We start from the raw sequence: 22,311 nt of genomic DNA, 5'->3' as shown, positions 1-22,311 counted from the left end.
CGAAGCTATCGCGCAACCATGGCGAGAAAAAATGGCAGTAACACCAAGAAGGATTTCGGAAGACGCATTCACCGACAAATAGACGGCACGCCGCTTGCCCCTAGGCTCGGACAGCGTCCAGGAAGATCTCCAGCGAACCGTGAAATCAACCTCAGACTTAGACGAAGTCAGCGACTTCAGAGGAGTATGAGACCAGAATCTTCTCCAGTACCGCCTCACATGGGAGATGAAGTGGCAGCAGCAGCAGCAGCAGCGGAAAGCTCTTCTGCACAAATGCAAGGGGAACAGCCAGCAGCATCGACTAGTTCGTCCAATGCATCTGCACACATGTCCTCTGCTACTCATGAGCCTTTAAGGGCCCAAAGGCCAATTCCTCCGAATTGGAAACCACCATTGGCCATTGGTGAATCTCTTGGAGATAATCTGAGCCGCCTGGAAGAAGCAGAGCGATCAGCTCTTCAGTGGGAAGCTATAATCGAGAATGCTCGCATAACTCAGCCGTTAGCAGACTTATCTGGTCTCGAAAAACAACTGGACAAAGCCAGACAGAGATTCGCACAGATGGAAGAAACCGATGAAAACTTAATGCCTATGTAAGTCAGCTCGCTCGAAGGGATGTGGTGACATGTGGGCTGACCTTCCAGTGATGAGTTAGAGACAACCAAACGACAACGGGTTCAACAACGAATAAGTCTTTTGAACGCATCACTTGAGCGAAATGAATGTCCAGTTGGCAATACCAACATACGCGCCTCCATCCAGGCGTATCAGTCTGGACGTATCAAGTGCTGGGACAAGTGGACGCTTCTGTATGCTGGCAATGTGGTAGACTTCTGTCCCTCATACGAGTCTTTTACCCTTGATCGAGAAGAGAGGTTAGATCGATATCATAGCATGTACGGCGATGGTTGGCTCTGGTATGAGGCACCCTTAGCACCAAAGGGTAACTACCGACCTGAACAGTTAATGGCTGCCACTTGGGCCCAGCCTTCTGGGTTTTCCGGCGTCCTGTCCGAATATCATTCTCATGCGTGGGCCATTCATATGGGCTTCCAGCGCGTGAAGGGATTTCACAGTCGCGTAGCCTCAAGGTTGAATGACCCTGACCGTATGAAGAATGGAAAAGTCCTTCTGTATCAGACGAGAATGAGAGAGCATGGCTCACCCGGGAGAGGTACGTGCTTTGTCGAAGATGACAGTACGGCACCCCGAGTATGCTTTAAGATGCAACTCGACAGTGGGGCCACTCATCCTTCTCTGCACAATACCGATATGGACTATCTGGGCATCGACCGAAAGACGTACCCAGCGCAGACTCACGCTACAGTCGCAACTGCAAATTCAGCCACAGTTGCGGCGATGTATGAAATACGCGTTGACATCTGTCGACACAACGGGGAGTCACTCGTGGGTGAAGAGCCAGTCTTTCCCAATGATCGTCGACAACTTGGTGGGATCGTACCAGTCATGGTATTGGTTGAGTCAACAGAAGACCAAAGCGAACCATTGGCCGAATGGCATAAAGAGGCATTGAAGAATGGCGAGGATGTCTCCGAAGAAGCGATGGCCGCACGTTATAGGGGCGAAGACGAATCCCGCTTGTCTGGAATGCTTCCGTTTCAAGTGTGCTACTTCGCCGGAGTTCCTGGAGCATCAACCTTCTGGTTTGGAGAAGACCGGCGCGATGTACTCGGAGCAGATCGCATGCCAGGTCAGCAACGGTGGGAACGACACAAGAAAGCCCATACCACAGAACGCCCGGTCGAATTTGAGGACTTGGATCGTCCAACGGTTATATTCGAACACCAGGGCAACAGTATAAGACTTGTTGACATGGACTCTAAGGAAGACAAGGGTACAAGCATATTGAGCATTGAAAGACAAGTGACGTTGAAAGCAGGGGAGACCACGCATGAAAGAGCCCTGCCAGGCAATGGTAGTTCAATTAAGTCAGGGTCAACGAAGAAGAAAAAGAGAGAGTAATCATAGCTAGGTAGATGAGCTGCACTATTGTTCTGCGAAGACAACGAGTTTGTGTTTGGCAGAATTAGCGAGAACTGATACGGGCTTTCAGCTATAGCCCCATTGCACTGGATTTCTTCATATATAAGAATATGATGGTTATTTTGAGTATTTCTCGAGTCCAGGTGAAAAGTGATAGATTGAAGTTGTAGCAGCGAGGATGGGACTCGAGACATGCATAGATGGGTCTCCAGCCACAAGTGGCTCCTTCCTGTCGATCTTGATCTACGACAGCGGGGATAAACTGGGTTTATTCCCGCCCGCCACGATCTTGATAGAAAGTCAATGCTTGGCAGGAATGAAGCATTTGTCCCATTGACTAATTCAGTAAATATCAACACTCAGAGGAAGTCATGTCATATTGGGTGGAGATTGTTATATATATATTGGTACAATCTCTTGTAAGACGTCGACAGCGAAAACGAGGCTCGGTTACACACAGGTAATATAAAGAATGGAACTAACAATCACATGGATTCGATGGTCCAATCCAATGACAGCATCTTCATACTGTACCTTTCTGCTAAGCGGGTGCTGCAGCAACGACCGTGCAGCTTAAGAGCATTAAGAGTTGGTAAACGAGCTAATTAAAGAATAACTCTATTAAGCCAAGACATTACTTATACCGATGTCTTATACAGTAACTCTGTAAATATCGAGTGTCCAAATACATATTCATATACGAATATCATTCATTCACTCCGCTCTCATTATCGCCTCCACATATTTGTCTGGGCAGTCAGCCTTAAGTCTTCAAGACTGCCTTGCCGCGTGAGATGGATGGATTTCATCAAATGTTCTGATTTGGCAAAAGCGCTTTTGAATGCTGACAGGACCCTGAACCTGGTAAATTGATTACACGTCGAAAAGGGAAGAGTAAAAGCAGGCGCTTAGCATTAGGGATTAGGGCCTTTCACAGACGGCTGGGGGTTTATTGTTTCAGTGAAAAAGCAATACTTCTGCCACCGTTTTTCTTTGACGTTTCTTGTTTCTGTGAAGGCTGAGAGGGTTGCATCTTTCAGCTTCAGCTCCGATTTCCTTCCTTTTACCTGCATAAACTCCACTCTGCACTCCACGTTTAGGCTGAGCCTCCAGTGTCTTCCATCCCATGCCATTCCCATCCTACCGTATCCTAACCTATCCATTCTCTTTGGATCAGATTCTTCTTCCATTCTTTAGCTGCAAGCACTTCTGCCTATCGACCTGCTTCTTCCGGCTTCTGGTCCGATTCGAAGCTTGAACAACCCCTCTTCGAACGTCATCCTGGCTGGTGATGCTCTCGCCATTTTCAACAACATAGCGTCTTCCGATAATCTTCAACTCGTAGCGCTTCAAATTATTGACCAGAGCGCTGCTTGTTGCCCCCACCTTGATCTTGGCAACATTGACGCATTCCTCCAACACACCCGCACTCCAGGAATAGTACAATAATTCCAGTAGCTGGAGAGTAAACCGATCTGCTTGTTTTAGTGGGAGCTGAAGGCTGTAGCCTAGGACCCAACACGAGCACCCGTCGCCTTTCGCACGCAGCTACTGGTCTCGTCACCAGGGCTCCATAAGCTTTCCCCTCCACCAACCTACAGTATCGACGCTTAGCAACTCTTGGATTCATGAACACCACTACATCACCAATTTCTCAACATTTAAGCCCAATTCTGGCATCGCAACTCTCTACGTATCCTGGCTCTGGCGTAGCCCGACGCTTTCGTCGCCATCGGGGCTCAGCCAGCCGCCCCCTCCGTTCCCGATCCCGCTTCGTCGCCGTCATCTCCCCCCACTCGACACCGCCGCTCTAGGTACCGTTCCTCACTACGATACTCGGCTCACAGGGCCTCACAAACCTTAAGCCTGACGCTGCATCAACAAAACCACAATCATGTCGGGCCCTGCGAGCGTGAGGGTCTCGGGTCCTCCAAACAGTAGCTTTCTCGTGGGCTATCCCGGTATCTCTGCGACCCTGGTACGTCAATTTCAGCTTCAGCTCGTCTTTGCTTACGCCCTCATCCTTACCTCACCAGTTCAAGTGCGCCGGGCCTCGTTATGCTGACATTGCTGGTTTCTGTAGCCGCGCATCGAAGGAAAAGTCGAAATTCGCCCTGGTCAGGGTTTTTCCATGCCCGTACCCGTCTCCCTCGTTCGAATATGTCTTCAGCGCCGAGAAACAATACATCCCGATGCCGATAGCATTGCGAAACGACATCTAGGCGCCCCCCGCCGCGAGACTACGGATCTGGTCGGAAAAGAGCAGCTTCTTTTTCGCTGCTCATCTGGAAAAGAGGCTGAGAGGATCATTGCTATGGATCTACCGTTCGTTCTGTTTATTCCTTTTGGTCGCGGTGGCGAAGAGTCGAATCGGCGTATACCTCCAGCGTCCCTCCAATTACCCAGCCGAACCGCCGAAACATACTACGAGCTCGTCGTTACTGTCCAACAAGGCCACAGCAACCAGTACAAATACACTTTTCCGATACCTTTACAACGCTATGATACACTCTCTACCTTTGGAATGTATAACAAACCCGAATCCAAATTGGTTACCAACGATAATATCGTACACCTCGGCATCAATCTACCACGATGGAGTTACGGCCCCAGTGATCCCATCACAGTATATATCAAACTGTCGCCAAACCTCGACTGGCTAAGTAAAGCGAAACGCGTCACAATTGACAAGATTACTTTGACTGTTGAGGAGGAAATCACATACAACCCAGAAGGCGATGAACCTTCAAAGAAGATCAATAAGATCTCGAGACAGGTGCAAGTGGTTAAGACAAAGATGCCAGAGGCGGGCTACGCCACAAACGTCGGGCTGATATTTCCTTCCAAAGATCTGAGAGATCCAGAAGGCGTTGTTAAGCGAGGGAAGCCTCAATTTCCTCTTTACGAAGTCACATCGTTTACCACGACTTCTACCCTTTACAAAATCGAGTTCTACTTGGTTATTAAGGTATGCTCCGTTTAGTTTTCCGCGTCTCGTATGCGCTAACAGTCCAAGGTCAATCTTAGTGGTGCCCGAGATGTAACAATACGACAGCCGATTGTCATCTGCCCCTTAGATCAACAGGCCTGTAAGGAAGAGATGGACGCTATAGAACAAGCGGCCAAAGACGCCTCTCACGTCGATCCGAACAACCCGATGCTTCCAGCGCCGACTGTTATTCTTGCTAACGACCGCGATTCATTGCGAGCATTGGGTCTATGTATGGTTGGGGGTCAGAAGAAGCCATTCATTGAATGATGAGCTAGGAGGTCCAGGGATGGTTTTTAAGAACCTTTTTGCCATGCGCCACGCTCATCCAAGATGGCAGGACGCCCGTTGCGCCAATGAGCCGCAACTGAAGCCGCGTCGGGAGTATATCTCCCAAGCCAGATCGAGCGTAACGGCACAACGGTAGAGAAATGGGTCGCATGACGGCATAACAAAGGGCCTGGCGAGAACGGAACTGAGCTATCGAGGTTGCCCTCCAGTTGAAGTATACCCAGGGGTGTTTGCATTTTGGGGAAACCGGTGAAGAGGGGATAGGGCTCTTGTAATAACGGGCATAGTTCATGGCGTTCCGGGGGGCTCAAGGAAAGGAATGAGCACAGGCAGTGGGCAAGTGCACGATGTAAATGTTCCACATGTTGTAGTGATATGAATGAAATATATTGAATCTTATGAAGCCATGAGTTTTACCGGTTGGTCTAAGGAGTTATTTTCTGAGGGTATATGAGTAGAGTCAATGCCATACCCAGCATGAGGAGCTGAACTCGGCCTGAGGGCGATTGTGTCAAGGAAAACAATCCCTTAAAAGATAATGGGAAACAAAAGAAGGTCATTGTACTTGAGAAAAACAAGGAGCAGATTGTTCGAGAATCACAGACAATGACATGATCCTCAGGCATGGTCCTATAGAGACAAGCAGTACAAATGATCCTGATCATCGGTGATCGCTAATAACAAACAAATCAAACAATATGAAACGTTTTAAGCGATGATGGAAATAGCAAAAAGTGAATCGCTAGTTTGCTAACTGGAGGGTTCGAACCTCCGCGGTTTCCCACTGCGGGTTTGGTTTCTGATAAGAACCTAAACACAGCGCCTTAACCACTCGGCCAAGTTAGCGATGATGATTCGTTGGTTGTTAGAAATGGTTGCGCTTTCACAGTATATACTACCAGACCTTTGGTGGGGGCAGAAAATATCAATATTGAAGCTTTATAGCCTTGCATAAAATTATCTTTCAACATCACTTCACGCCAACCGACCGCAGACGATTCTCAACGCCTCCGAAGCCCTTTGCGACAGTATCTCAAGCGACTCGAATATCATCTGAAGCTTAAGAAAGCTCTTTCGCCATATAATCACCATGGCTTTTGACGATGACGATAATCCCAATACCTTAGCACAACCAGCTAAAGGCACCAGCGGCGCTGCTACAGAAGATGTCGACGATGATACGCCGGATGTTAATCTGTTCCTGTCCATGTTCGACAAGCATGGTGTATCAAGCAAAGCTATTCGCAAGGGCGAGAAGGATTTCGAGTCACATGGCACCCGTGCACAGGATGGTCTTCTCGAAGCGAGTCGCAATGTCTTGGATAATGTCCTAGGGTACACGAGGATACATCGCGAAGATTCCTGGGTTCGGGGATGGTGTTTTCCCGACTGGTGGGCTAAGGTAGAGGAAGCTGGTGAGAAGGAGGGCTTATGGCTGCGTGACAGAGTTGTCATGGTTGAGCATGAGCGCGGAACATGGCAGAAGGATATTGGAAGGGCGGTACCTGCACATAAGGAGCGTTTGGGTACGGGAAAAATCTGGCTTTTGCCTGAGGAGGCTATTTTTCTCATCGAGAGAGGGACTATGGATCTCTGGTGGCCAAATCGACAATTGGAGGATATCCTACCTCACGCTGATGGAAAACCAAAGACGGATATGGGACCTGACGACTATGATGCCGGACTGCCTTTGAGTCTTGAGGCGGCATACTCACTGTTTATCGGAAATGAGGGTGAGAGGGGCAAAATCACATTACCACAATACCAAGTTTACTCGCATCTGAAGCGAGCAGGCTTCTACATTCTACGCGCGCCACCCTATGAGGCGCCAACACCAACACCCCAGTCCAAGACTCTATGGCAATGGCTATTCTCATTCTTCAGCTCAGATTCGCAACCAAGGCGAAACCCATCTGGACCTCTTGTTCAGCCAGGTCTTTACCGCGCTTATAGACCTATCTACGACCAACTTGCCATTCTTCCCCGCCACAAGCCACTACCTACACCTCCCGTGGTTCATCCTCCCCAAGATCCTTGGCGAGTTTTCTTTCACGTATGGAAATCAGGTGGCGCGCCATTCTCAAAAAAGAACCCACCACCACCTGATTTCCGCTTTGCGGTGGTTGACGCAAGCGATACATGCGTTCCAACGCTCGAACAAATCGAAGCGCTTCTGGAATCTACACCTTACGACCCGCCCAATGAGGCTTGGAAGGGCCCTGGAGGACGCATGTATCAGCGACTGAAGCACGGACACCGCAACGTGCTGGTAGCGATTGTGGATCGCGGTCTTGTCAACTTTATGAGATTTGGCGAGGGAGCATTTGGAGAGGAGAGATTGTTTGAGAGATTTGATAATCAGGGCGGCCAGAGAGGTGGACCGAAGACAGGTCGTGGTGGAGGTAGAGGACGCGGTCGGGGCAGAGGCCGTGGTCGAGGACGGGGGAGGTGATGCCAGCCACAATGAAGAAAATGAATGCAACGACATCGAATGAATTGAAGTCAAAGTCTGATCGCTTTTGATTAATCTTTGAAACGGATCATGCAGATGAGCGGACGTGTGTCATGCTTGCTCATGGTGCTATAGTAAGAGTAATGTCGTTGGTTGACATGCTATACTGACAGACTAAATTAGCTGTAGCAGCCAACTACTCATAAACATCGTGAAAACTCATATTTACTTTCCTAAACTTATTGACAGTTTTACAATATCAGAACTTTGACTTTGAGCTGGTATACTTTGGCAGTTTCTTCTGGTCATGAATATCATATGCGGATCAACTACAAGAATACCACCACGAGTTGTGATAAGTGAACACATTTGCAGCCCTCATAAATTACACACAAGTGTATTTCAACGTGACAATGAGTCAGGTTTTACATTAAACAGGCAACCCTCGGCTAGGAACATCGACTGGTTCGCTTGTCTTCAAGTTCAACCAGTCGCAACTATGTGCTACCCGGGAGACGTTTCACAAACATGACAATTCCAACACAATTCCATTCGGTTACCGTCGAATCTCCGGAACACAAAACCCTCGCCTTGAACGAGAACGACAGTTGCGTTGTTCCAGAGACCGAATGTGCAGTTGTGGTAGACGAATCACATTGCGATTACAGCGAGACACTTTTGAAGAAGTTGACAACTCAACTTGACAGAAGTCGACCAACAGAAATGAGGGAATTAATGACAACACGGCATAGAAGACTCTGAAACTCAGACAGGCATATTATGATGATAGACAATGCAGAGAAGCATAATTGGCGCGACGCTGTGACTTGTCTTAACCACACAGCAAAAGAGTTGGTGATTTGCAAGACGTGCATAATTGGCAGAGAGGCACGGTAACTCATGATAACCAAACAGGACGAACCAGCGGTGGGTATTATCGGCTCCTATTCAACTGAGAAAGAGCCTAGGGAACGGGAGAAAACTTGCGACTTTTAATTCTCTGACACCCCAGGAGAGCCCAATTTTTCTTAATAATAAAATCTACAGGGGTTGTTGAATTGTCGGGACTTAGTGGGTGAGATGGGTTGATCGCGAAGACCCGGTTACGTTACGAGATTGGGAACTTTGACGTTGAACCTGATGACAAGCGAGTCATGTAATATGAGTTGAAGTTTCACAAGTCTTTTGAGGGAAAATATGTAGATGATCAGAGTCTTTTCGCACTTGGTGTCATTGTTGTGAGCATGTCCTGACATACTTATTCTTTCGTAAGCACTTGTACTAGATATCTTGCTTGATGACTGTCTCGGCGACCTCCAGATGTAGCAACGCTGACGAGAACTCAGTAATCAACTCGTGTAAGCAAAGAAGAGGCAAGATTCGAGAAGATTGGACGCGGGCGCTATAACGGCATAGAGCTATTTATCCGTCCTTAGCCCTGCCACTATGTGCGTTACTGTACAATTCTGTACAACCGCCGGTTGTTGAGATGAGCTGAGTTGAGCTAATGTCCGTTGGAGTTTCGAGGGTTGATACCCTTTTTCGTTTTCAACCTCGGCAGTTTCACGGTGTAATTGAGTTGTCGGCGAAGTTAACCATATGGTTATGAGTTTAAAGGGACGACTGTGCGTAACAGTACATCGAGGACATCAGCTATGCACGTGAGAGTACCCAAGAGATAAATTGGTTGATGACTCTCACAGGAAGCTGTACTGCAATAAAAGACGAACGATGCCCAAATTGCGAGGCGTGTATCAGCGTTTAGATAGGGCGTGCGTATAAGCGCGGGAACCATGAAGTTGCGAGATTACAGATTTTCCCGCAAAAGACTCGCTGTTCTCTATTGGCTGCCGCACAGAACTGGAACACAATGCTGTTACGTGATTGGCTCAAAAGGGTTGAGTATGTCATCATAATCATAACGTACTGGCACTATTCAATCAGCACATGCCTCAACTTTTCACTTTCCGGCATATGCAACATGAGAATATTGACTTTTTGGAGTGCTACCACAAGTCAAGGTTTCAAATTAACAACATGAAAGTGCCGAATTGAGCTAATTTTGCTGGCGATGAGGAGAAGAACGGGAGAGAAGTCGGGACTTGTGATGTGATGTGGAAGGGTTTATTGGCTTGAGCTTGTGACTATTGATGAAAATCGTGGCATCATTGTCGCTGTCAAGCCAGGCTTGTCTTGGCGCTGTGCTGCTGCTAGGGGGCGGTGTTGCGCTGGCTGGCTGAGTCGATCAGTCACAGAGGGTGGAATCATGCCTTCGATTAGTGGCAGGAGAACGAGTTATTGTATCATTCTGTAACCGGACAGTACTCGTTGCCAATTTGGAATCTCGTATCCTTGGCATTTCGCCTCCACGACTATTCACCGGGTCTTAGAGTTGAGAGAGCGGTGTCAGTGTATGCGTCAGTAGTTGTCAACTAGAACGATGCACAACCCGATAGGTGCCAATGAGGGGAATTGAAAAGACACATTGGAAGTGATGCGACATGATAAAGTTCAGCAAAATACAAGGGATTGTTGATTAGAGTTGCTGTATCGGCACATCGAGTCACATCGAGTACACAACTTGACAATACCTTATCTAAGAGACTGTGAACCTATGGGGGTGGCTGGTGATATTCAAAGGCGTGTATGTAATATTGCATGAGTTGGTCTAAAGCGTCCACCTATGACATGTTTCATGAGTGAACATTCGCAACCACAAGAAAGGGGACTCATCATCAGAGAAAGAGGTCAGAAAAGCCAGAGCAGAAATGATGATGAGTGAGCGAGTTGAAAAGCTAAACATGGTTGAAGGGGGGATGAAGGGTGGAAGCACTGATGGCTTATGCGAAACACCTCTCTATGGTCAACTACATAACTACCTTTCTGGCCAGCCATTCAAGCATGTTCATAACTGACCTTGAGTCACCTGATAAATGCAATGAGCCTTTGCGTTCCCACCTTGGTTCGTTGTTGCTGCTCTAGGTGCACCTAAGGGTGATGTTGAATCAAGGCTGGCAACTCTCATGACCAATCAGAGCAAGCCAGGTTGATGCCGCAAATCTCTAATAACGAAGAATGGCAAATCCAAGGCACACTCACTCACTCCAGTTCAGTGAGGGGTGAGCCAGGGTCTAAAGACCAAGAGCCAATCTTAGTTACAAAGGGAGAAGTTTAGAGAGTAATGGATCGATCACAACAACACTGCAGTATCGTGTCAGTGCTGATACAGTTGCAGAGTTGGTTTATGGCATGAAATACTCTCTCCTCTTAGGGCACAACTAATACAGTTTCCTTCTCATTGATTCATTTCGTAAGATTTAATCAAGGCATCTATTAATCCACTCTTTTCTTCTCCCGTTTCCACACAACTTCTCTTCCGGGCTCCCTGGCAATTCCGTTACGACGTAAGGTAACTGTTGACTTTTGCCTTAGCTCTTCGCAGGCCCCACACGCCCCCATTTTGAGATTCCTGGGCTTCCATGTCTACTATTCATTCTCCCTCTCAACCTAACTTGACTTATCCCTTTCCTATCCTTCCTCGACTATTCATCATCAGCTTGACAATCTCTGAGCTCAGTTTGCTCTCGATGGATCTCAATCTCTACACAACTCGTATAACTACCTCCAAGTTATCTTGCACGTAATCTCTTCTCTTGTCCTTACTCGTCAACTTCCTATCTGCCAAGTTGAACTGCGCTTATTGTCTTTAGCCCTGGCCCCCCGGCTCTAAGATTCCAGAATCAGATCCTCAACCAACCAGGGTGTTGGTCTTGACTCTCCATTCCTGCTTCCCGACGCCATCCACTTCAACTTTACCTGAGGTGACCTTATTTTATTTCATCTCACCTACCAAGCAGTGGCAGTGGCTGTACTAGTTTTCTGCCTTGCCTTACCTTACCTTAGCCTCAGGTAATACCCAAGTAATTAATTGGCAACCTGAGTTGCGACCATTGACGCGCAAGTCAACTCACTTCTTTTCTTGCAACTACCTAAACTCGATTTTTGATAACGCGCCATCACCTTATCCTGTCTCCCGTTTTTTTCTCTTTTATCTCCCCAACGGTCAACCCAACTGCATTTTTCATCAACTCAAGCCAGTCAACTAACAACAACTCTTTCGCGCTTCAGTATCACTAAACGAGATATTCTTCCAGTCGCGTCATGGACAATACGGACAGCGACAAGCCCAGGCCGGTTACGCCACCTGAGCCCATATCACCCGCGCTCTCATCTGGTGCTCCCAAGCCTTCAAATTCAAGAGCTGCATCACCAGCTCGTGCTTCAACGCCAGACTCTGCCCGCGCCATAAAGGTCAAGAGCCCTTTGGTTGAGAGCGTGCCTGTTAACGTTGCAACGACTGGTATATCTGCTATCCCAGCGCCTAGAGCCACATCACCACCAGCAGCCATGCCGCCATCACCATTACCGACAGCTTCAACTCCCACTCTAGCTACGAAGGATCGCGCTCCATCACCGGCGAACGCGCATTCACCCAGTACTGCCAATGGAAAGTCACCAGTTGCTGCTCAGTCTGCCGCCATAAGCGCATCACCAAGGCAAGTCACATTTCCGTTGTTAAGGGTTGTTTCTTTTTCTTTCTTTGTCCTCCAACTTCTCACAAACTCATCGAAACATTCACGTCGTATTCAATTGCTTCGCCATCTTGTCTTCGCGTCCTCAGCCAGTCAAGTGATTGAGCCAGAGAGTGAGCGAGTGGCGTGGCTTCTAACAAGGGTTTACGGCCTAAGTTAGTTGGCATTGCCCGATTTGTCAACACAAGGGCTATTGTTGTTGACCGCATCTGGCCTGACTGTATCTCATCGTGACTTCTCAAAAGATACGGTGACTCTGAATCAAATCACTGTCGACAAATCAAGGAAGTGACAAGATTTGATCCCAAGCGGTGTCGAATGTTGCCCAACATGAACAGAACAGGCTGAATCACTCACTGTCACAACTTGCAATTCACTTCTCTTAGTAGTTGGAGATGTAGCTGCAACTGCACTGCAACTTTCCTGCTTCAATGGCAACTGGCAGCAGCGATTTTCTTTCTTTCTCTCTTGTTCTATCCTAGCTCAAACCTTCTTTCCTTCTCATGCTTTCATCTTGTTTGCGCACTATTTGCTTGTGTTTTGTCTCAACATACGCCCTTATCCCTCAAGGCTTTTGACACACCTAACTATTCCCTCTGACTTTGAACTGAGAAAGAGGAGGATTTTGGAGCCAACCACACACTCTCACATTCACCCTCAGGTGTGGACCCAAGACTATGGTTTCTGCAAAAGACCTTAGGTACCCTAGTTCTTCTTCCCATTTCCCTTTTGGTCTCACATCCTTGCCCCTGTAACATCGTCATCTTTCACCTCGTACTGGATATTATACACCCCTGCAACCACGTCAGGCTTCCTCAACCTAACAGACCTCAACTCGATGATGGATTCGGGATCCCGTCAGCCTCAGCCCGCATCTTTCTTATACTATACTCCCTGACGCTTCATCAGATCAAGTGGTCGCTAGGCATCTTACTTTCTGCCTGAGTTCAGGTTGACTTTATCCGAAGCACTTGTCTTATACCACCCCGTGTTTCAGAAGACAGCGCTAGCCAATGAATCGCATCTAACTCAACCTCACAGACAGACGAACGGTCGCAAGATTTCCATTGGCGAAGCAGATGTTGAAAGCGAGCTAAGTGATCCGGCGAGCACTGTACATTCTCCGTCAGGGGTCGACTTCAACGAACTTGAGGACGAGATAGTAGTGGGCGCCCGCACCAACGGCATTCGAAAGTCATCACCTCTTCGGCCAGCATCTGAAGGCGATGACGAGATTATGGCAGATGCTAAAGATGAACCTGTGGCTTCCCACTATCCAAAGAGAAAACGCAACTCTATTTTCCATGACTTGAGTGAAAGAAAAATGGAGCCGCTGAGGTCTCTTGCTGACGAACGACAACCACAAGCAACTACAACGAAGAGCAAGCCTCCACGGCCAAGCACCGGAAGTGTCAAAGGCGTCACCATAGGATATTGGAGAGACTCAGAGGCGCCTACGGTGGATCTTAAACATGCCGTCATTGGTTTTATCGATGTTCGCGAGCGACTGCGGACCCGGATCCAGCCCACTACATTATCTGGAGAAATGATATCGGATGAATACCCCTTGCCACCGGGACCTGGCGGAAGCTGGGTAACCTTCGACAAGATCGTGTTTTTGGATCACCTTGTGGGCTTAGACCAGCTTCAGGTGAAGGAGTATGTCAAGATCCGCGCCGAAGCAATTGGGACAGACGAGCTGGAGGCAGAGAGAGTTGTTGCTGAGAAGGTTGCCGTGAAAGAAGCGACCCGTCGTGCCAATCTTAACTCCACTGCCGAGCACGGCACAAATCTACCTCAGGTTGCTTATGGTGTCGATCTTCCCGAACACTTGCAACAGAATCGCGATGCCAAAAGGAGGAGGACGAGCGGAGGCTTTGCACCAGCCAATCCTCCTCCCTCAAATGGCCCTATCATTGAACACACTCCCATTCAGCCAGCCCCCGGTGGCCCGCAACCTCTGCGACACACCGTCGACCCCCTGCCCGGCACCAGGCCTACTCGAATTCTCATTGGCCATTGGGCAAAGTCCAACTCACCAGACCCTCGTGATCGCCATGCAGTGTACGGAATTCTAGGACAAAACGATATGTTTCGCGTTAAGCTGGTACGGGAGACACGCGACGGACGTTTCGTGGAAGGAAACTTCCCCGCTGGGGCTGGTGCACTCTGGATCGCATACGAGGAAGTTGCCTTTGAGCCGCACTTGAAAAACCTAGCACGGAACGAGATCAAGGAATACTGTCGTGTTCGACAGTATCAGATAGACATGGGAGAGAAGGAAGGGGAGCGAACCTCAAATGAGACCAAAGCTGTGTACGAGGCACAGGCAAGGGCTGCGGGAACAAATTACAAGGCACCTGCTCCCTTGTCTATTGCACCCGCTCTGCCCCGTCTCCCAGGCGATTATGGCGAAGACTCTGATCAGACTGGACGAATGGGATATGGTGGGCATGAGTTGCGTCAAAGCCGCCGCGTCGAGGCGGCTAGGATGGACAATGCCGCCAGAGCCGAAGCACGCCAGTCATACATAGAGATTGACACTCCTCCTCAGCCTGCCCCAGCCCCAGCCCCTCGCCAAACCACGGGCAGGACATCATTGAACAACAACGCAATTGAAAGAACATCAGCTCTAGCCGAGCGCGAGATTGCACGCGTTGAGCTTGCCCAGGAACGCGCTCATATGCAAGCAGCGAATCGTGAACGTGCAGCAGCAGCAGCCGCTCAAGCAGCCCAAGCCGCCGCTGCTAATATCCCTGGTATGGCTGTCAACGGGCGACAGCAATTACACGAGAGAGACGAGATGCAACGTCTCAACAAGGTCTGGGCACGTCAGGAAAGCCTCCGGCTAAGAACAAATGCTGAAGATGCCAAGATGTACGCCGGGGTGAAATATGAACGCAAGACGCATGGCCCATTTACCGGCAAACTCGTATCACAAGGCACTATTATCAATATCGACGGCGAGGACTATGTTGAGTACCGTGTCCTCACCAAGCCGTCGTTTTTCTAGAATGATCGTCGGGGTGAATGAGCACCAGGGCTCGTACATCAGCTCCTACGAAGTGAGGGCTCGAAGGCAGAAACGAAGCCCAATATAATCCCAACCCACATTACCCTTAATAACTATCTACGCCTCGCCTGTGGCAAGACGCCCTTGCTTTAGGTTCAACCTCTGTATACCATGGGAAAGGAGAAGACTTTTGACAAGATGTTGATGTTTTGAGCAAGACAGAAGTTTGGGGCTGTACAGAAAAGGACTCGGTCCAGTTGCACTAGAATGGCTCCTTATGCTAATCTTTCCTTTCCTTTCTTTTGTTATTTTATACTTGATGGTCGTACTTCATCATACTATAGCTCAAGGTTGGGAGGTGGGATGGATGTGTCTAGCAGATTAGACTCGGCGGAAACGGAATGGATGGTGTTTGGGGTCGGTGTGCTGCGGAATTATACCCGGTATAGGCAGACGGTATTTCATTGCTTTTGTACGAATTAGATATACTCTTATTTTTCGAGCGATTAATTGATGCTCTGGAAGCATGTACTGGACGTAATATCATAACCACTATGCTTTGTATGCTTGTGTTTAAAAATTCCCGACATCGTTACTGGATGGCTCCAGAACTCGATGTCTTGTTTTATGATGAAGTCGAGCAAACATCAAGATGAGGCACTGCAACGCCTCAACATACACTGTCATTCGCGCCTTGAGCCTGGCTGTGGACGATAGTGACATATAGCGCAACGCTCTTGTACTCTTGAGTTGTCTATCATCGCTGATTACTTACAGCCGGCACCATAATAAGAATTTATGTGTATCCTTCAGTAAGGGATCGCCTAAACGTGTTTTGTTGTGGGACACTATGTGAGGGGTATATACTAAAATACGAGAACACTCTTATATCAAAACCTCCTAAGCCGTCATCGTATAGGGGTCAGTACATCAGTTTGTGGCTCTTCGAAGCACTGAAAACGCAAGTTCGAGTCTTGCTGACGGCAATATAATTATCTTTTGCCATTTTTTGCGACTATTATTTACGTACTTTTTTTGTATACTTGGAGTTTATTTTGCATTTTGTGGTCGGCGCTGTCTTAGGAACGGTAGCCTATGCCAGTACAGTAGTAGCGTGAATGAAATGCCATTGCGGGAGAGTGAGAATATGCCCAGAAATAACAGAATGATCATTACTTGACGGTTACAAAGATAATGGAATGTCTATTGCTTTATAAACGTCGGCTGACAATTTGTGTAAACACATAATCTATCAAGGTAGGCTGCTGCTACACAATCGCGACAACGCCATGATGTATATAGTGTATCATGAGTTGTGATTGATATGTTAGATTCTGGTTGATCAGTTGTTTGTCGGATACATGATGGAGATCAACCTTACCTTCCACAGTCTGATGATCGGCCTCGGGAAAGATATCGGTCCTTTGCACGGCCTGTAACACATCACGAAGGAGATGACTCCCTTTGCGGAAATATACTCGAGTGTGTAATCCGCTATCTCGGAGAATCTACAGTTGCCAAGAGTGACGGGCTGGGACAGAGTCACAAGAGAAGATGCACTCGGTGCAATCTCACTTGGTGTAATGTGATGGATGACCAGAAGAGTGACGAGTAAGAAGTCATAGCTCGTCATCACATATACGGATGATAACTCTCCCGAAGAGCCTATCCTCATGACGTCGACGAGTCCCGTCCGGGTGGTATGGGTATGGCCTATGCTTGCTCTTTAGCAGGCAGCGCAGTGGTTCGCTGATTTACACAAGGGTTTATCAGCTCTTCAGGAGAGTCAACGCCAAATACGAGGTTCAGACTCGGCCAATCGTGTATATCACGGAGACAGAAGTTTCTATTTGGGGAGAGTGCCCAGACTCGAGAACTCCCACGTGAGTAGGACTCATTTCATGCGGTGAGAGGTCGATGGCGTTCATCCCTTGTGTATACATAACCCCTGCTGCAGAGGTTCTGTTTCACAATATGAGGGTGAGCAAAGCAGGTTGCAGACGCCGGACTACAGGACTCTAATGTGTTGTGCCGAGTCAGCCTCGACTCAGCTCAGAGTTGTGCACTAGATAGACACAGTACAGTACAGTACAGTACAGTAGTAATGTCTCGTCTTCACCGCAAAGTGAGGTGCATATTTTGGAACAATTGTTATGCAGAGTTGAATCATGTGTCTCTGATAGTGTCAGCATCTACCAGTAGCAGTGGGATCAAACATGCGGAGGTAGATGATCTACTGCAAGATACCGTCTTATAGACATGTGAGAAAACAAGCATCAAACGGGACACTCTAAAAAGTGGCAATCTGCAGTGCATTTCAGCTCTTCCAACACGCGGGAAAACATGGCTTCAGCGGGGGCGAGGGTCTTGTGTAACCACCAGCAAACGGTGAACGCGCAACTGAGGTTTGAAGGAGACTCGAACGTGAGAAGGATAGATACATATACATACATATACACTATGACATGTGCATATCCTTTGCATATCCTTCTAACTCGAAACCTCGACAAGAATTGCCGGTCACTTCTGAGAGAACATATACTCAAAGGATTATATTAGCGAAAACACTCAGCATAATTGGTTACCCAGAATGCAAAATCCTTGTCGAATACTCGCTTGGCCTGCCAAACAACGACCGTTTATGCCATTGCAACACACAGCGCAGCTGAGCATGTCTTTCTCTCTCCGGCTCCCATTTCCCTGTAAACACCAAGAATGTCATGTCATACACCAACAAACATCGGCTTCTAGACTTTCCGCCCTTTCCCATCCATTCATCGTGGCAGCCACAACTAAACCCGCTGAAGAAACAAACGAAAGAGGCCTCGAAAACCTTCTAGTATAGGAATATTCTCCGTCCGCCACGATGCAAGCCCCCCTCGTGTCTACCAAGTTGAGTGGATGGAAGTGAGAGAGGCATACGAGGCTATTCTCGTCGGACGCGGGTAACTGCAGGTTATGTCGTGTAACACTTGAACAAACAAGACGCAGACACACATTACATTGCATTGCATACTTGAGGCTGTATGATAGTGGTAGAGTCACGGAGGCACCAGCCTGATCTTGTCCATGCCACCGGTCCTGCCGTGGGAACTATCACCAGTTTGTGCTTCGTACTTTTGGGCCTGGTCTAAAGACTTTGTTTTGTGATTTGTCGGTCACAGGATGGTAGAGTTACAGCTCCAGCTGCAATTGCAACTGTTATAGGTCTAGGTTCAAAGGGGGAAAAAAAAGACAAACTATGTGAGATGCCGTCTCCTCAAGTATTCCTCACCTCGCTCGTTTGACCCTTTTCTCTTTTCTTTTCTCCCTCTCCTCTTCCCGTTTTTATGAATCAGCCTATTCCTTTCCGTTTTATCATCATCGTCCTTCTCGCTTCGAGTTGCCTCCTCTTAACACAGCTGAAACCCCAGAGCATGTCCCATCAATAACACATCCTCTCTCCCTTCCCTCTTCCCTCTTCCTCACTCTTCAAATGTCCCCCAAGACAAAAGGCTGCAGCGGCCATAGCTGGGGCTTCATTGCGCCTGACGTTCAGGATCCGCCACTGTGCATCAGCTTGTGCAGGGAGAGGTTCCTCAAGGAGCTGGTGCCAGAGGATGAGACAATTGAGCGTGTGTGCGAGGCTCTTCAAGACAGGGACTGGATGGAAAAGGAGCAGCCGTTTCGGGCGCTTTATTGTTGTGATGCTCAGGCTTGTGGTGTGGATAATCTTGGTGAGGGTGGAAAAGATCGTATGTGATGATGGCCTTGGGTTGTTGAGATGCTAACAGGTATAGCGAATGTGAATTGGCTCATCAATACTTGCCAAGAGTAAGCTCATATCTACTATATCTCTTGAGTACTCACACTAACATATTGAAGCCATGGTTACCACTCTATAATAGACCCGGGTCCTCCACAACCATATCATATTTGTGATCCTGAGTCTCTCAACGACGACAAAGACTGTCAACAAGCAAAAGGAACAGACAAGTCACAAGATGCATCTTCTCAAACGACATTGGGGACTTCAACAACAGAGAGTACCCTACCAACAACATTAGAAACAACTTCAGTTCCAATACAAAGCTCAATACCAGACACGACATATTCCACCACAACAGACCCTTCAACACTCGCAACTCCCGACCCCTCAAGCAGCGACTCAAGCAGTACCAACAAAGGGATGCCATTGGGCGTCAAAGTCACAATAGCCATCATATCAGTCGTCGGTCTCCTCGCCATCGCCGCCCTCATATTCTGCCTTCTTCGAAGACGTCGATCTCGCAAGACTGATATTCGAAGACTCATCAAGCATCCATCTTCACCACCTCCTCGCGCAGACTCACCCACGCCTCTTGTCTCACCAACAATCTCTCATACAGACCCCGATGGTGTTCCGCTTACACCACCTGCACGACTTCGAGAACGAAGATTTCTAGCTGATGAGCAGAATGGGTTTCCTACGTCTCCGGTGTACTCACCTACGAGCAGCAAACTCTCGCCACGACGTGAGAGGACACCGAGGATTTATAGTGCCAATCAAGTTCCCATGATAGTCATGACGGCACCTGATGGTGGAAAAGTTAGGGACGACGGATCGCTGAGTTTCAGCGATGGAGTTATTACTCCTCCACCTTCTGCTCATATGGCACCTCATGGTTATAACACCCAAACTTCTCCACCAAGACCCCCAAGATCTCGCGATGCGTCATTCAACATGCTTGCTAGTCCTGGGCCTCCACCAACGAGGGCGCTTCCATCGACGCCTCCTTATCGACCATCTACTCCAACATCGCCACCTCGAAAAGGAATGACGCCTCTCTGAGACTTGGGAGACACTCAAGTTCACATCATACTCGAAATCCATGTCTGTTTCTTAGAAATGACTTTATGTCGCGGACTATAGATGGGTATCTCCAAATAATGGGATCACCAGGATAGACGTTAGATATCGTACACGACGCATGCATGCATGTATGATGACACAGCAAGCAGTGCTCACCAAGAGTCACACGATCCACAACATGTAACATCCTTACCAGGCACTTTCACTACAGTACTTTATTTCTTCAATGTAACATACTTATCTATCTCATCCTCTAAATACCAATTTCCTTCAGTGACTTGACAAGATCCGTCACACTCTTCTCAATACTGATCCAGTCGATCTTGAGCAGCTTCTCCGTCTCCTGCGTATCAATCTTGAAGATCTGATCCTTAGGAGGAAGTTCTCCGCCCTTGACTTCAGGCCCAGGGAGTCTATCCTTAAACTCTGGAAAGTTCTTAGCAACAGCATCGACAATCTCACGGTGTGAGAACCATCCAGCTGTAGCAAAGAGTCGCTTTCCGCCAGCATTAGGTTCTTCAAGACCCCTGACGTGAGCACGAGCAGCATCTCGAACGTCAATCCACAGCGGAACAGGAGTGCAAGGAGGAATTTCGTCTTTCCAACCACCCCTCAGGAGCTTAACAATCCTCTCATTGGAGGTATTGATACTCTCAAGTGTGGCAAGGTACTTTGACACAGGACCCAGAACCAAAGGCGGACAAACAGTCACGATATCGAAAGAGGGCTTCTTCTCGGCGACAAAGTCCCAGGCTGCACGCTCAGCGAGAGTCTTTGAGGCGCGGTAGGCGGTCATAAATGAGCTGTTAATGTCGTCGATTGTGACGGGGTTCCAGGTCTTTTCTGAAAAGACGTGAGAACCGTCTGTGAAATGTGCTTCGTCGAGAATAGAGGCGAAGGATGAGGTTATGACGACTCGCTTTACGCCTGGGGCTGAGGCGTGGAGGGCCTTGAGGATGCCCGTTGTGCCGATGACAGCTGGGTCTATAAGATCCTTCTTAGGGTCGGCTGGGTATGTCAGTCAGCCATCCGAGTCTCATCCAAGATGCACTGAGACTCACTGATGTTGTAGTGGAAAGGACTTGCGACATGAACAACAGCGTCGAGACCAGGTGTCTTTGCTACTTCATCAAAAGCATCAGGCTTAGCAATATCTGGCACGAGAACGATCTCTAGCTTTCCAGCCTTGACTCTATCAGGGAATGCATTGCGGATCTTCTGGGCTTTATCCTCTGAGCGGACGGTTGTCACGACGGCGTAGTCCTTTTCGAGGAGCTGCTCCAGAGTATGAGCTGAAGTTGGTTAGATACTATCCTTCAGTGTTCTCCAAAAAGCATAACAAACCGGCAATGAAGCCTGAGCCACCTGTGATATCATTAGTGATTGACTCAACATGAATGTACCATGACTAACATACCAGTGAGGAGAACCTTTGTCATGATGATAAGTATACGAATTGGGGTTATGCAGTTGTACAATTGAGTCTCTATACTTGTTGAGTAAGTATCAACAGTCAAAGAAAGATCTAAAGACACAATATCTCGTCGTTTGACGTCAATGGCCTCTTATACCTCGGATACACGTTGGGGGTCTTTGATAAACTGGACCCGCATTCGTCATTCAAAGTTGGGGGATTCGACGATTCCCTTTCCCCTCCCCCACGTTCTCTTCCTCTTTTGTAACTATATGCAACTCTATTCATCTTCCTCCAAGTGGCATTAATAAGCATAAGATCGTATTTGACGATCCTGGCACATCAGATCATATATACACAAGTCACAATGCGGAACTGAAAGTAATGTCACATATCTCATAACCGTCCATAAATACACATACAAAATAAATTATTACAATCGAGACAGATAACCGAGAGGGTAAATCCATATACACGCTTGATGTAGGCCTGTGCCAAAGATTTGCTGCATCGTCTCCCCTATTCCTAGTTGATAATGATGGCTCATCCTGGCTCCTGACTTCCTTCACATTGCCACTTTGCTCAAACGGATAAAAGTCTATATCAACATAGACATCGATCGCTGAGCGTATGCACAGGCCAGTTGCCCTCGCTAGGAAGCCCCATTCTCGTTCATGTCTCGCAAGGGCATGCCGTCCAATTCCATACGCAATGCTCGCTGTAGA

The 22,311-nt window shown here is 48.0% G+C and overlaps 7 protein-coding genes and 2 non-coding genes across 9 annotated transcripts; 6 read left to right on the top strand and 3 right to left on the bottom strand.

Annotated features, from left to right (window-relative positions):
- Positions 1-18: 18 nt before the first annotated feature.
- On the top strand, positions 19-1,983 carry BKA55DRAFT_495918 (uncharacterized protein; the record flags this gene model as incomplete). Its single annotated transcript, XM_046186322.1, has 2 exons — positions 19-593; positions 645-1,983. 2 exons carry the CDS (start codon positions 19-21, stop codon positions 1,981-1,983), a joined length of 1,914 nt encoding a protein of 637 aa, XP_046057378.1.
- Positions 1,984-3,898: 1,915 nt separating this feature from the next.
- BKA55DRAFT_495954 (uncharacterized protein) lies at positions 3,899-5,263 on the top strand (the record flags this gene model as incomplete). The annotated part of the gene is made up of 3 exons (XM_046186329.1): positions 3,899-3,982; positions 4,088-4,972; positions 5,015-5,263. The coding sequence occupies 3 exons, from the start codon at positions 3,899-3,901 to the stop codon at positions 5,261-5,263; spliced, it is 1,218 nt and encodes a 405-aa protein (XP_046057377.1).
- Positions 5,264-5,690: 427 nt separating this feature from the next.
- BKA55DRAFT_552225 (uncharacterized protein) lies at positions 5,691-6,185 on the bottom strand. The gene has a single exon (XM_046191416.1). The coding sequence runs from the start codon at positions 5,947-5,949 to the stop codon at positions 5,710-5,712; it is 240 nt and encodes a 79-aa protein (XP_046057376.1). The 5' UTR covers positions 5,950-6,185; the 3' UTR covers positions 5,691-5,709.
- On the bottom strand, positions 6,033-6,130 carry BKA55DRAFT_t17. Its single transcript has one exon. It is a non-coding gene; the product is annotated as a tRNA-Leu (tRNA).
- Positions 6,186-6,228: 43 nt separating the features above from the next.
- BKA55DRAFT_55787 (uncharacterized protein) lies at positions 6,229-8,000 on the top strand. The gene has a single exon (XM_046191837.1). The coding sequence runs from the start codon at positions 6,375-6,377 to the stop codon at positions 7,734-7,736; it is 1,362 nt and encodes a 453-aa protein (XP_046057375.1). The 5' UTR covers positions 6,229-6,374; the 3' UTR covers positions 7,737-8,000.
- Positions 8,001-11,897: 3,897 nt separating this feature from the next.
- BKA55DRAFT_496792 (uncharacterized protein) lies at positions 11,898-15,341 on the top strand (the record flags this gene model as incomplete). The annotated part of the gene is made up of 2 exons (XM_046186399.1): positions 11,898-12,254; positions 13,329-15,341. The coding sequence occupies 2 exons, from the start codon at positions 11,898-11,900 to the stop codon at positions 15,339-15,341; spliced, it is 2,370 nt and encodes a 789-aa protein (XP_046057374.1).
- Positions 15,342-16,245: 904 nt separating this feature from the next.
- On the top strand, positions 16,246-16,327 carry BKA55DRAFT_t26. The gene has a single exon. It is a non-coding gene; the product is annotated as a tRNA-His (tRNA).
- A 2,489-nt stretch (positions 16,328-18,816) lies between these two features.
- BKA55DRAFT_589007 (uncharacterized protein) lies at positions 18,817-20,151 on the top strand (the record flags this gene model as incomplete). The annotated part of the gene is made up of 3 exons (XM_046194868.1): positions 18,817-19,075; positions 19,115-19,154; positions 19,206-20,151. The coding sequence occupies 3 exons, from the start codon at positions 18,817-18,819 to the stop codon at positions 20,149-20,151; spliced, it is 1,245 nt and encodes a 414-aa protein (XP_046057373.1).
- A 274-nt stretch (positions 20,152-20,425) lies between these two features.
- Positions 20,426-21,611, bottom strand: BKA55DRAFT_533196 (uncharacterized protein; the record flags this gene model as incomplete). The annotated part of the gene is made up of 4 exons (XM_046189434.1): positions 20,426-21,180; positions 21,234-21,464; positions 21,517-21,537; positions 21,590-21,611. 4 exons carry the CDS (start codon positions 21,609-21,611, stop codon positions 20,426-20,428), a joined length of 1,029 nt encoding a protein of 342 aa, XP_046057372.1.
- Positions 21,612-22,311: the final 700 nt, after the last annotated feature.

The sequence above is a fragment of the Fusarium redolens genome, assembly GCF_020744475.1.
Source record: "Fusarium redolens strain MPI-CAGE-AT-0023 chromosome Unknown BKA55scaffold_1, whole genome shotgun sequence".
Lineage (NCBI taxonomy): Eukaryota > Fungi > Ascomycota > Sordariomycetes > Hypocreales > Nectriaceae > Fusarium > Fusarium redolens.
Note: the sequence above shows the minus strand (reverse complement) of the source record. Positions and strands in the feature narration are given on the sequence as shown.

Coding starts and splice junctions, on each gene's coding strand:
- BKA55DRAFT_552225 (XM_046191416.1), bottom strand. CDS start 5,949: ATGATCAGGATCATTTGTACTGCTTGTCTCTATAGGACCATGCCTGAG.
- BKA55DRAFT_55787 (XM_046191837.1), top strand. CDS start 6,375: ATGGCTTTTGACGATGACGATAATCCCAATACCTTAGCACAACCAGCT.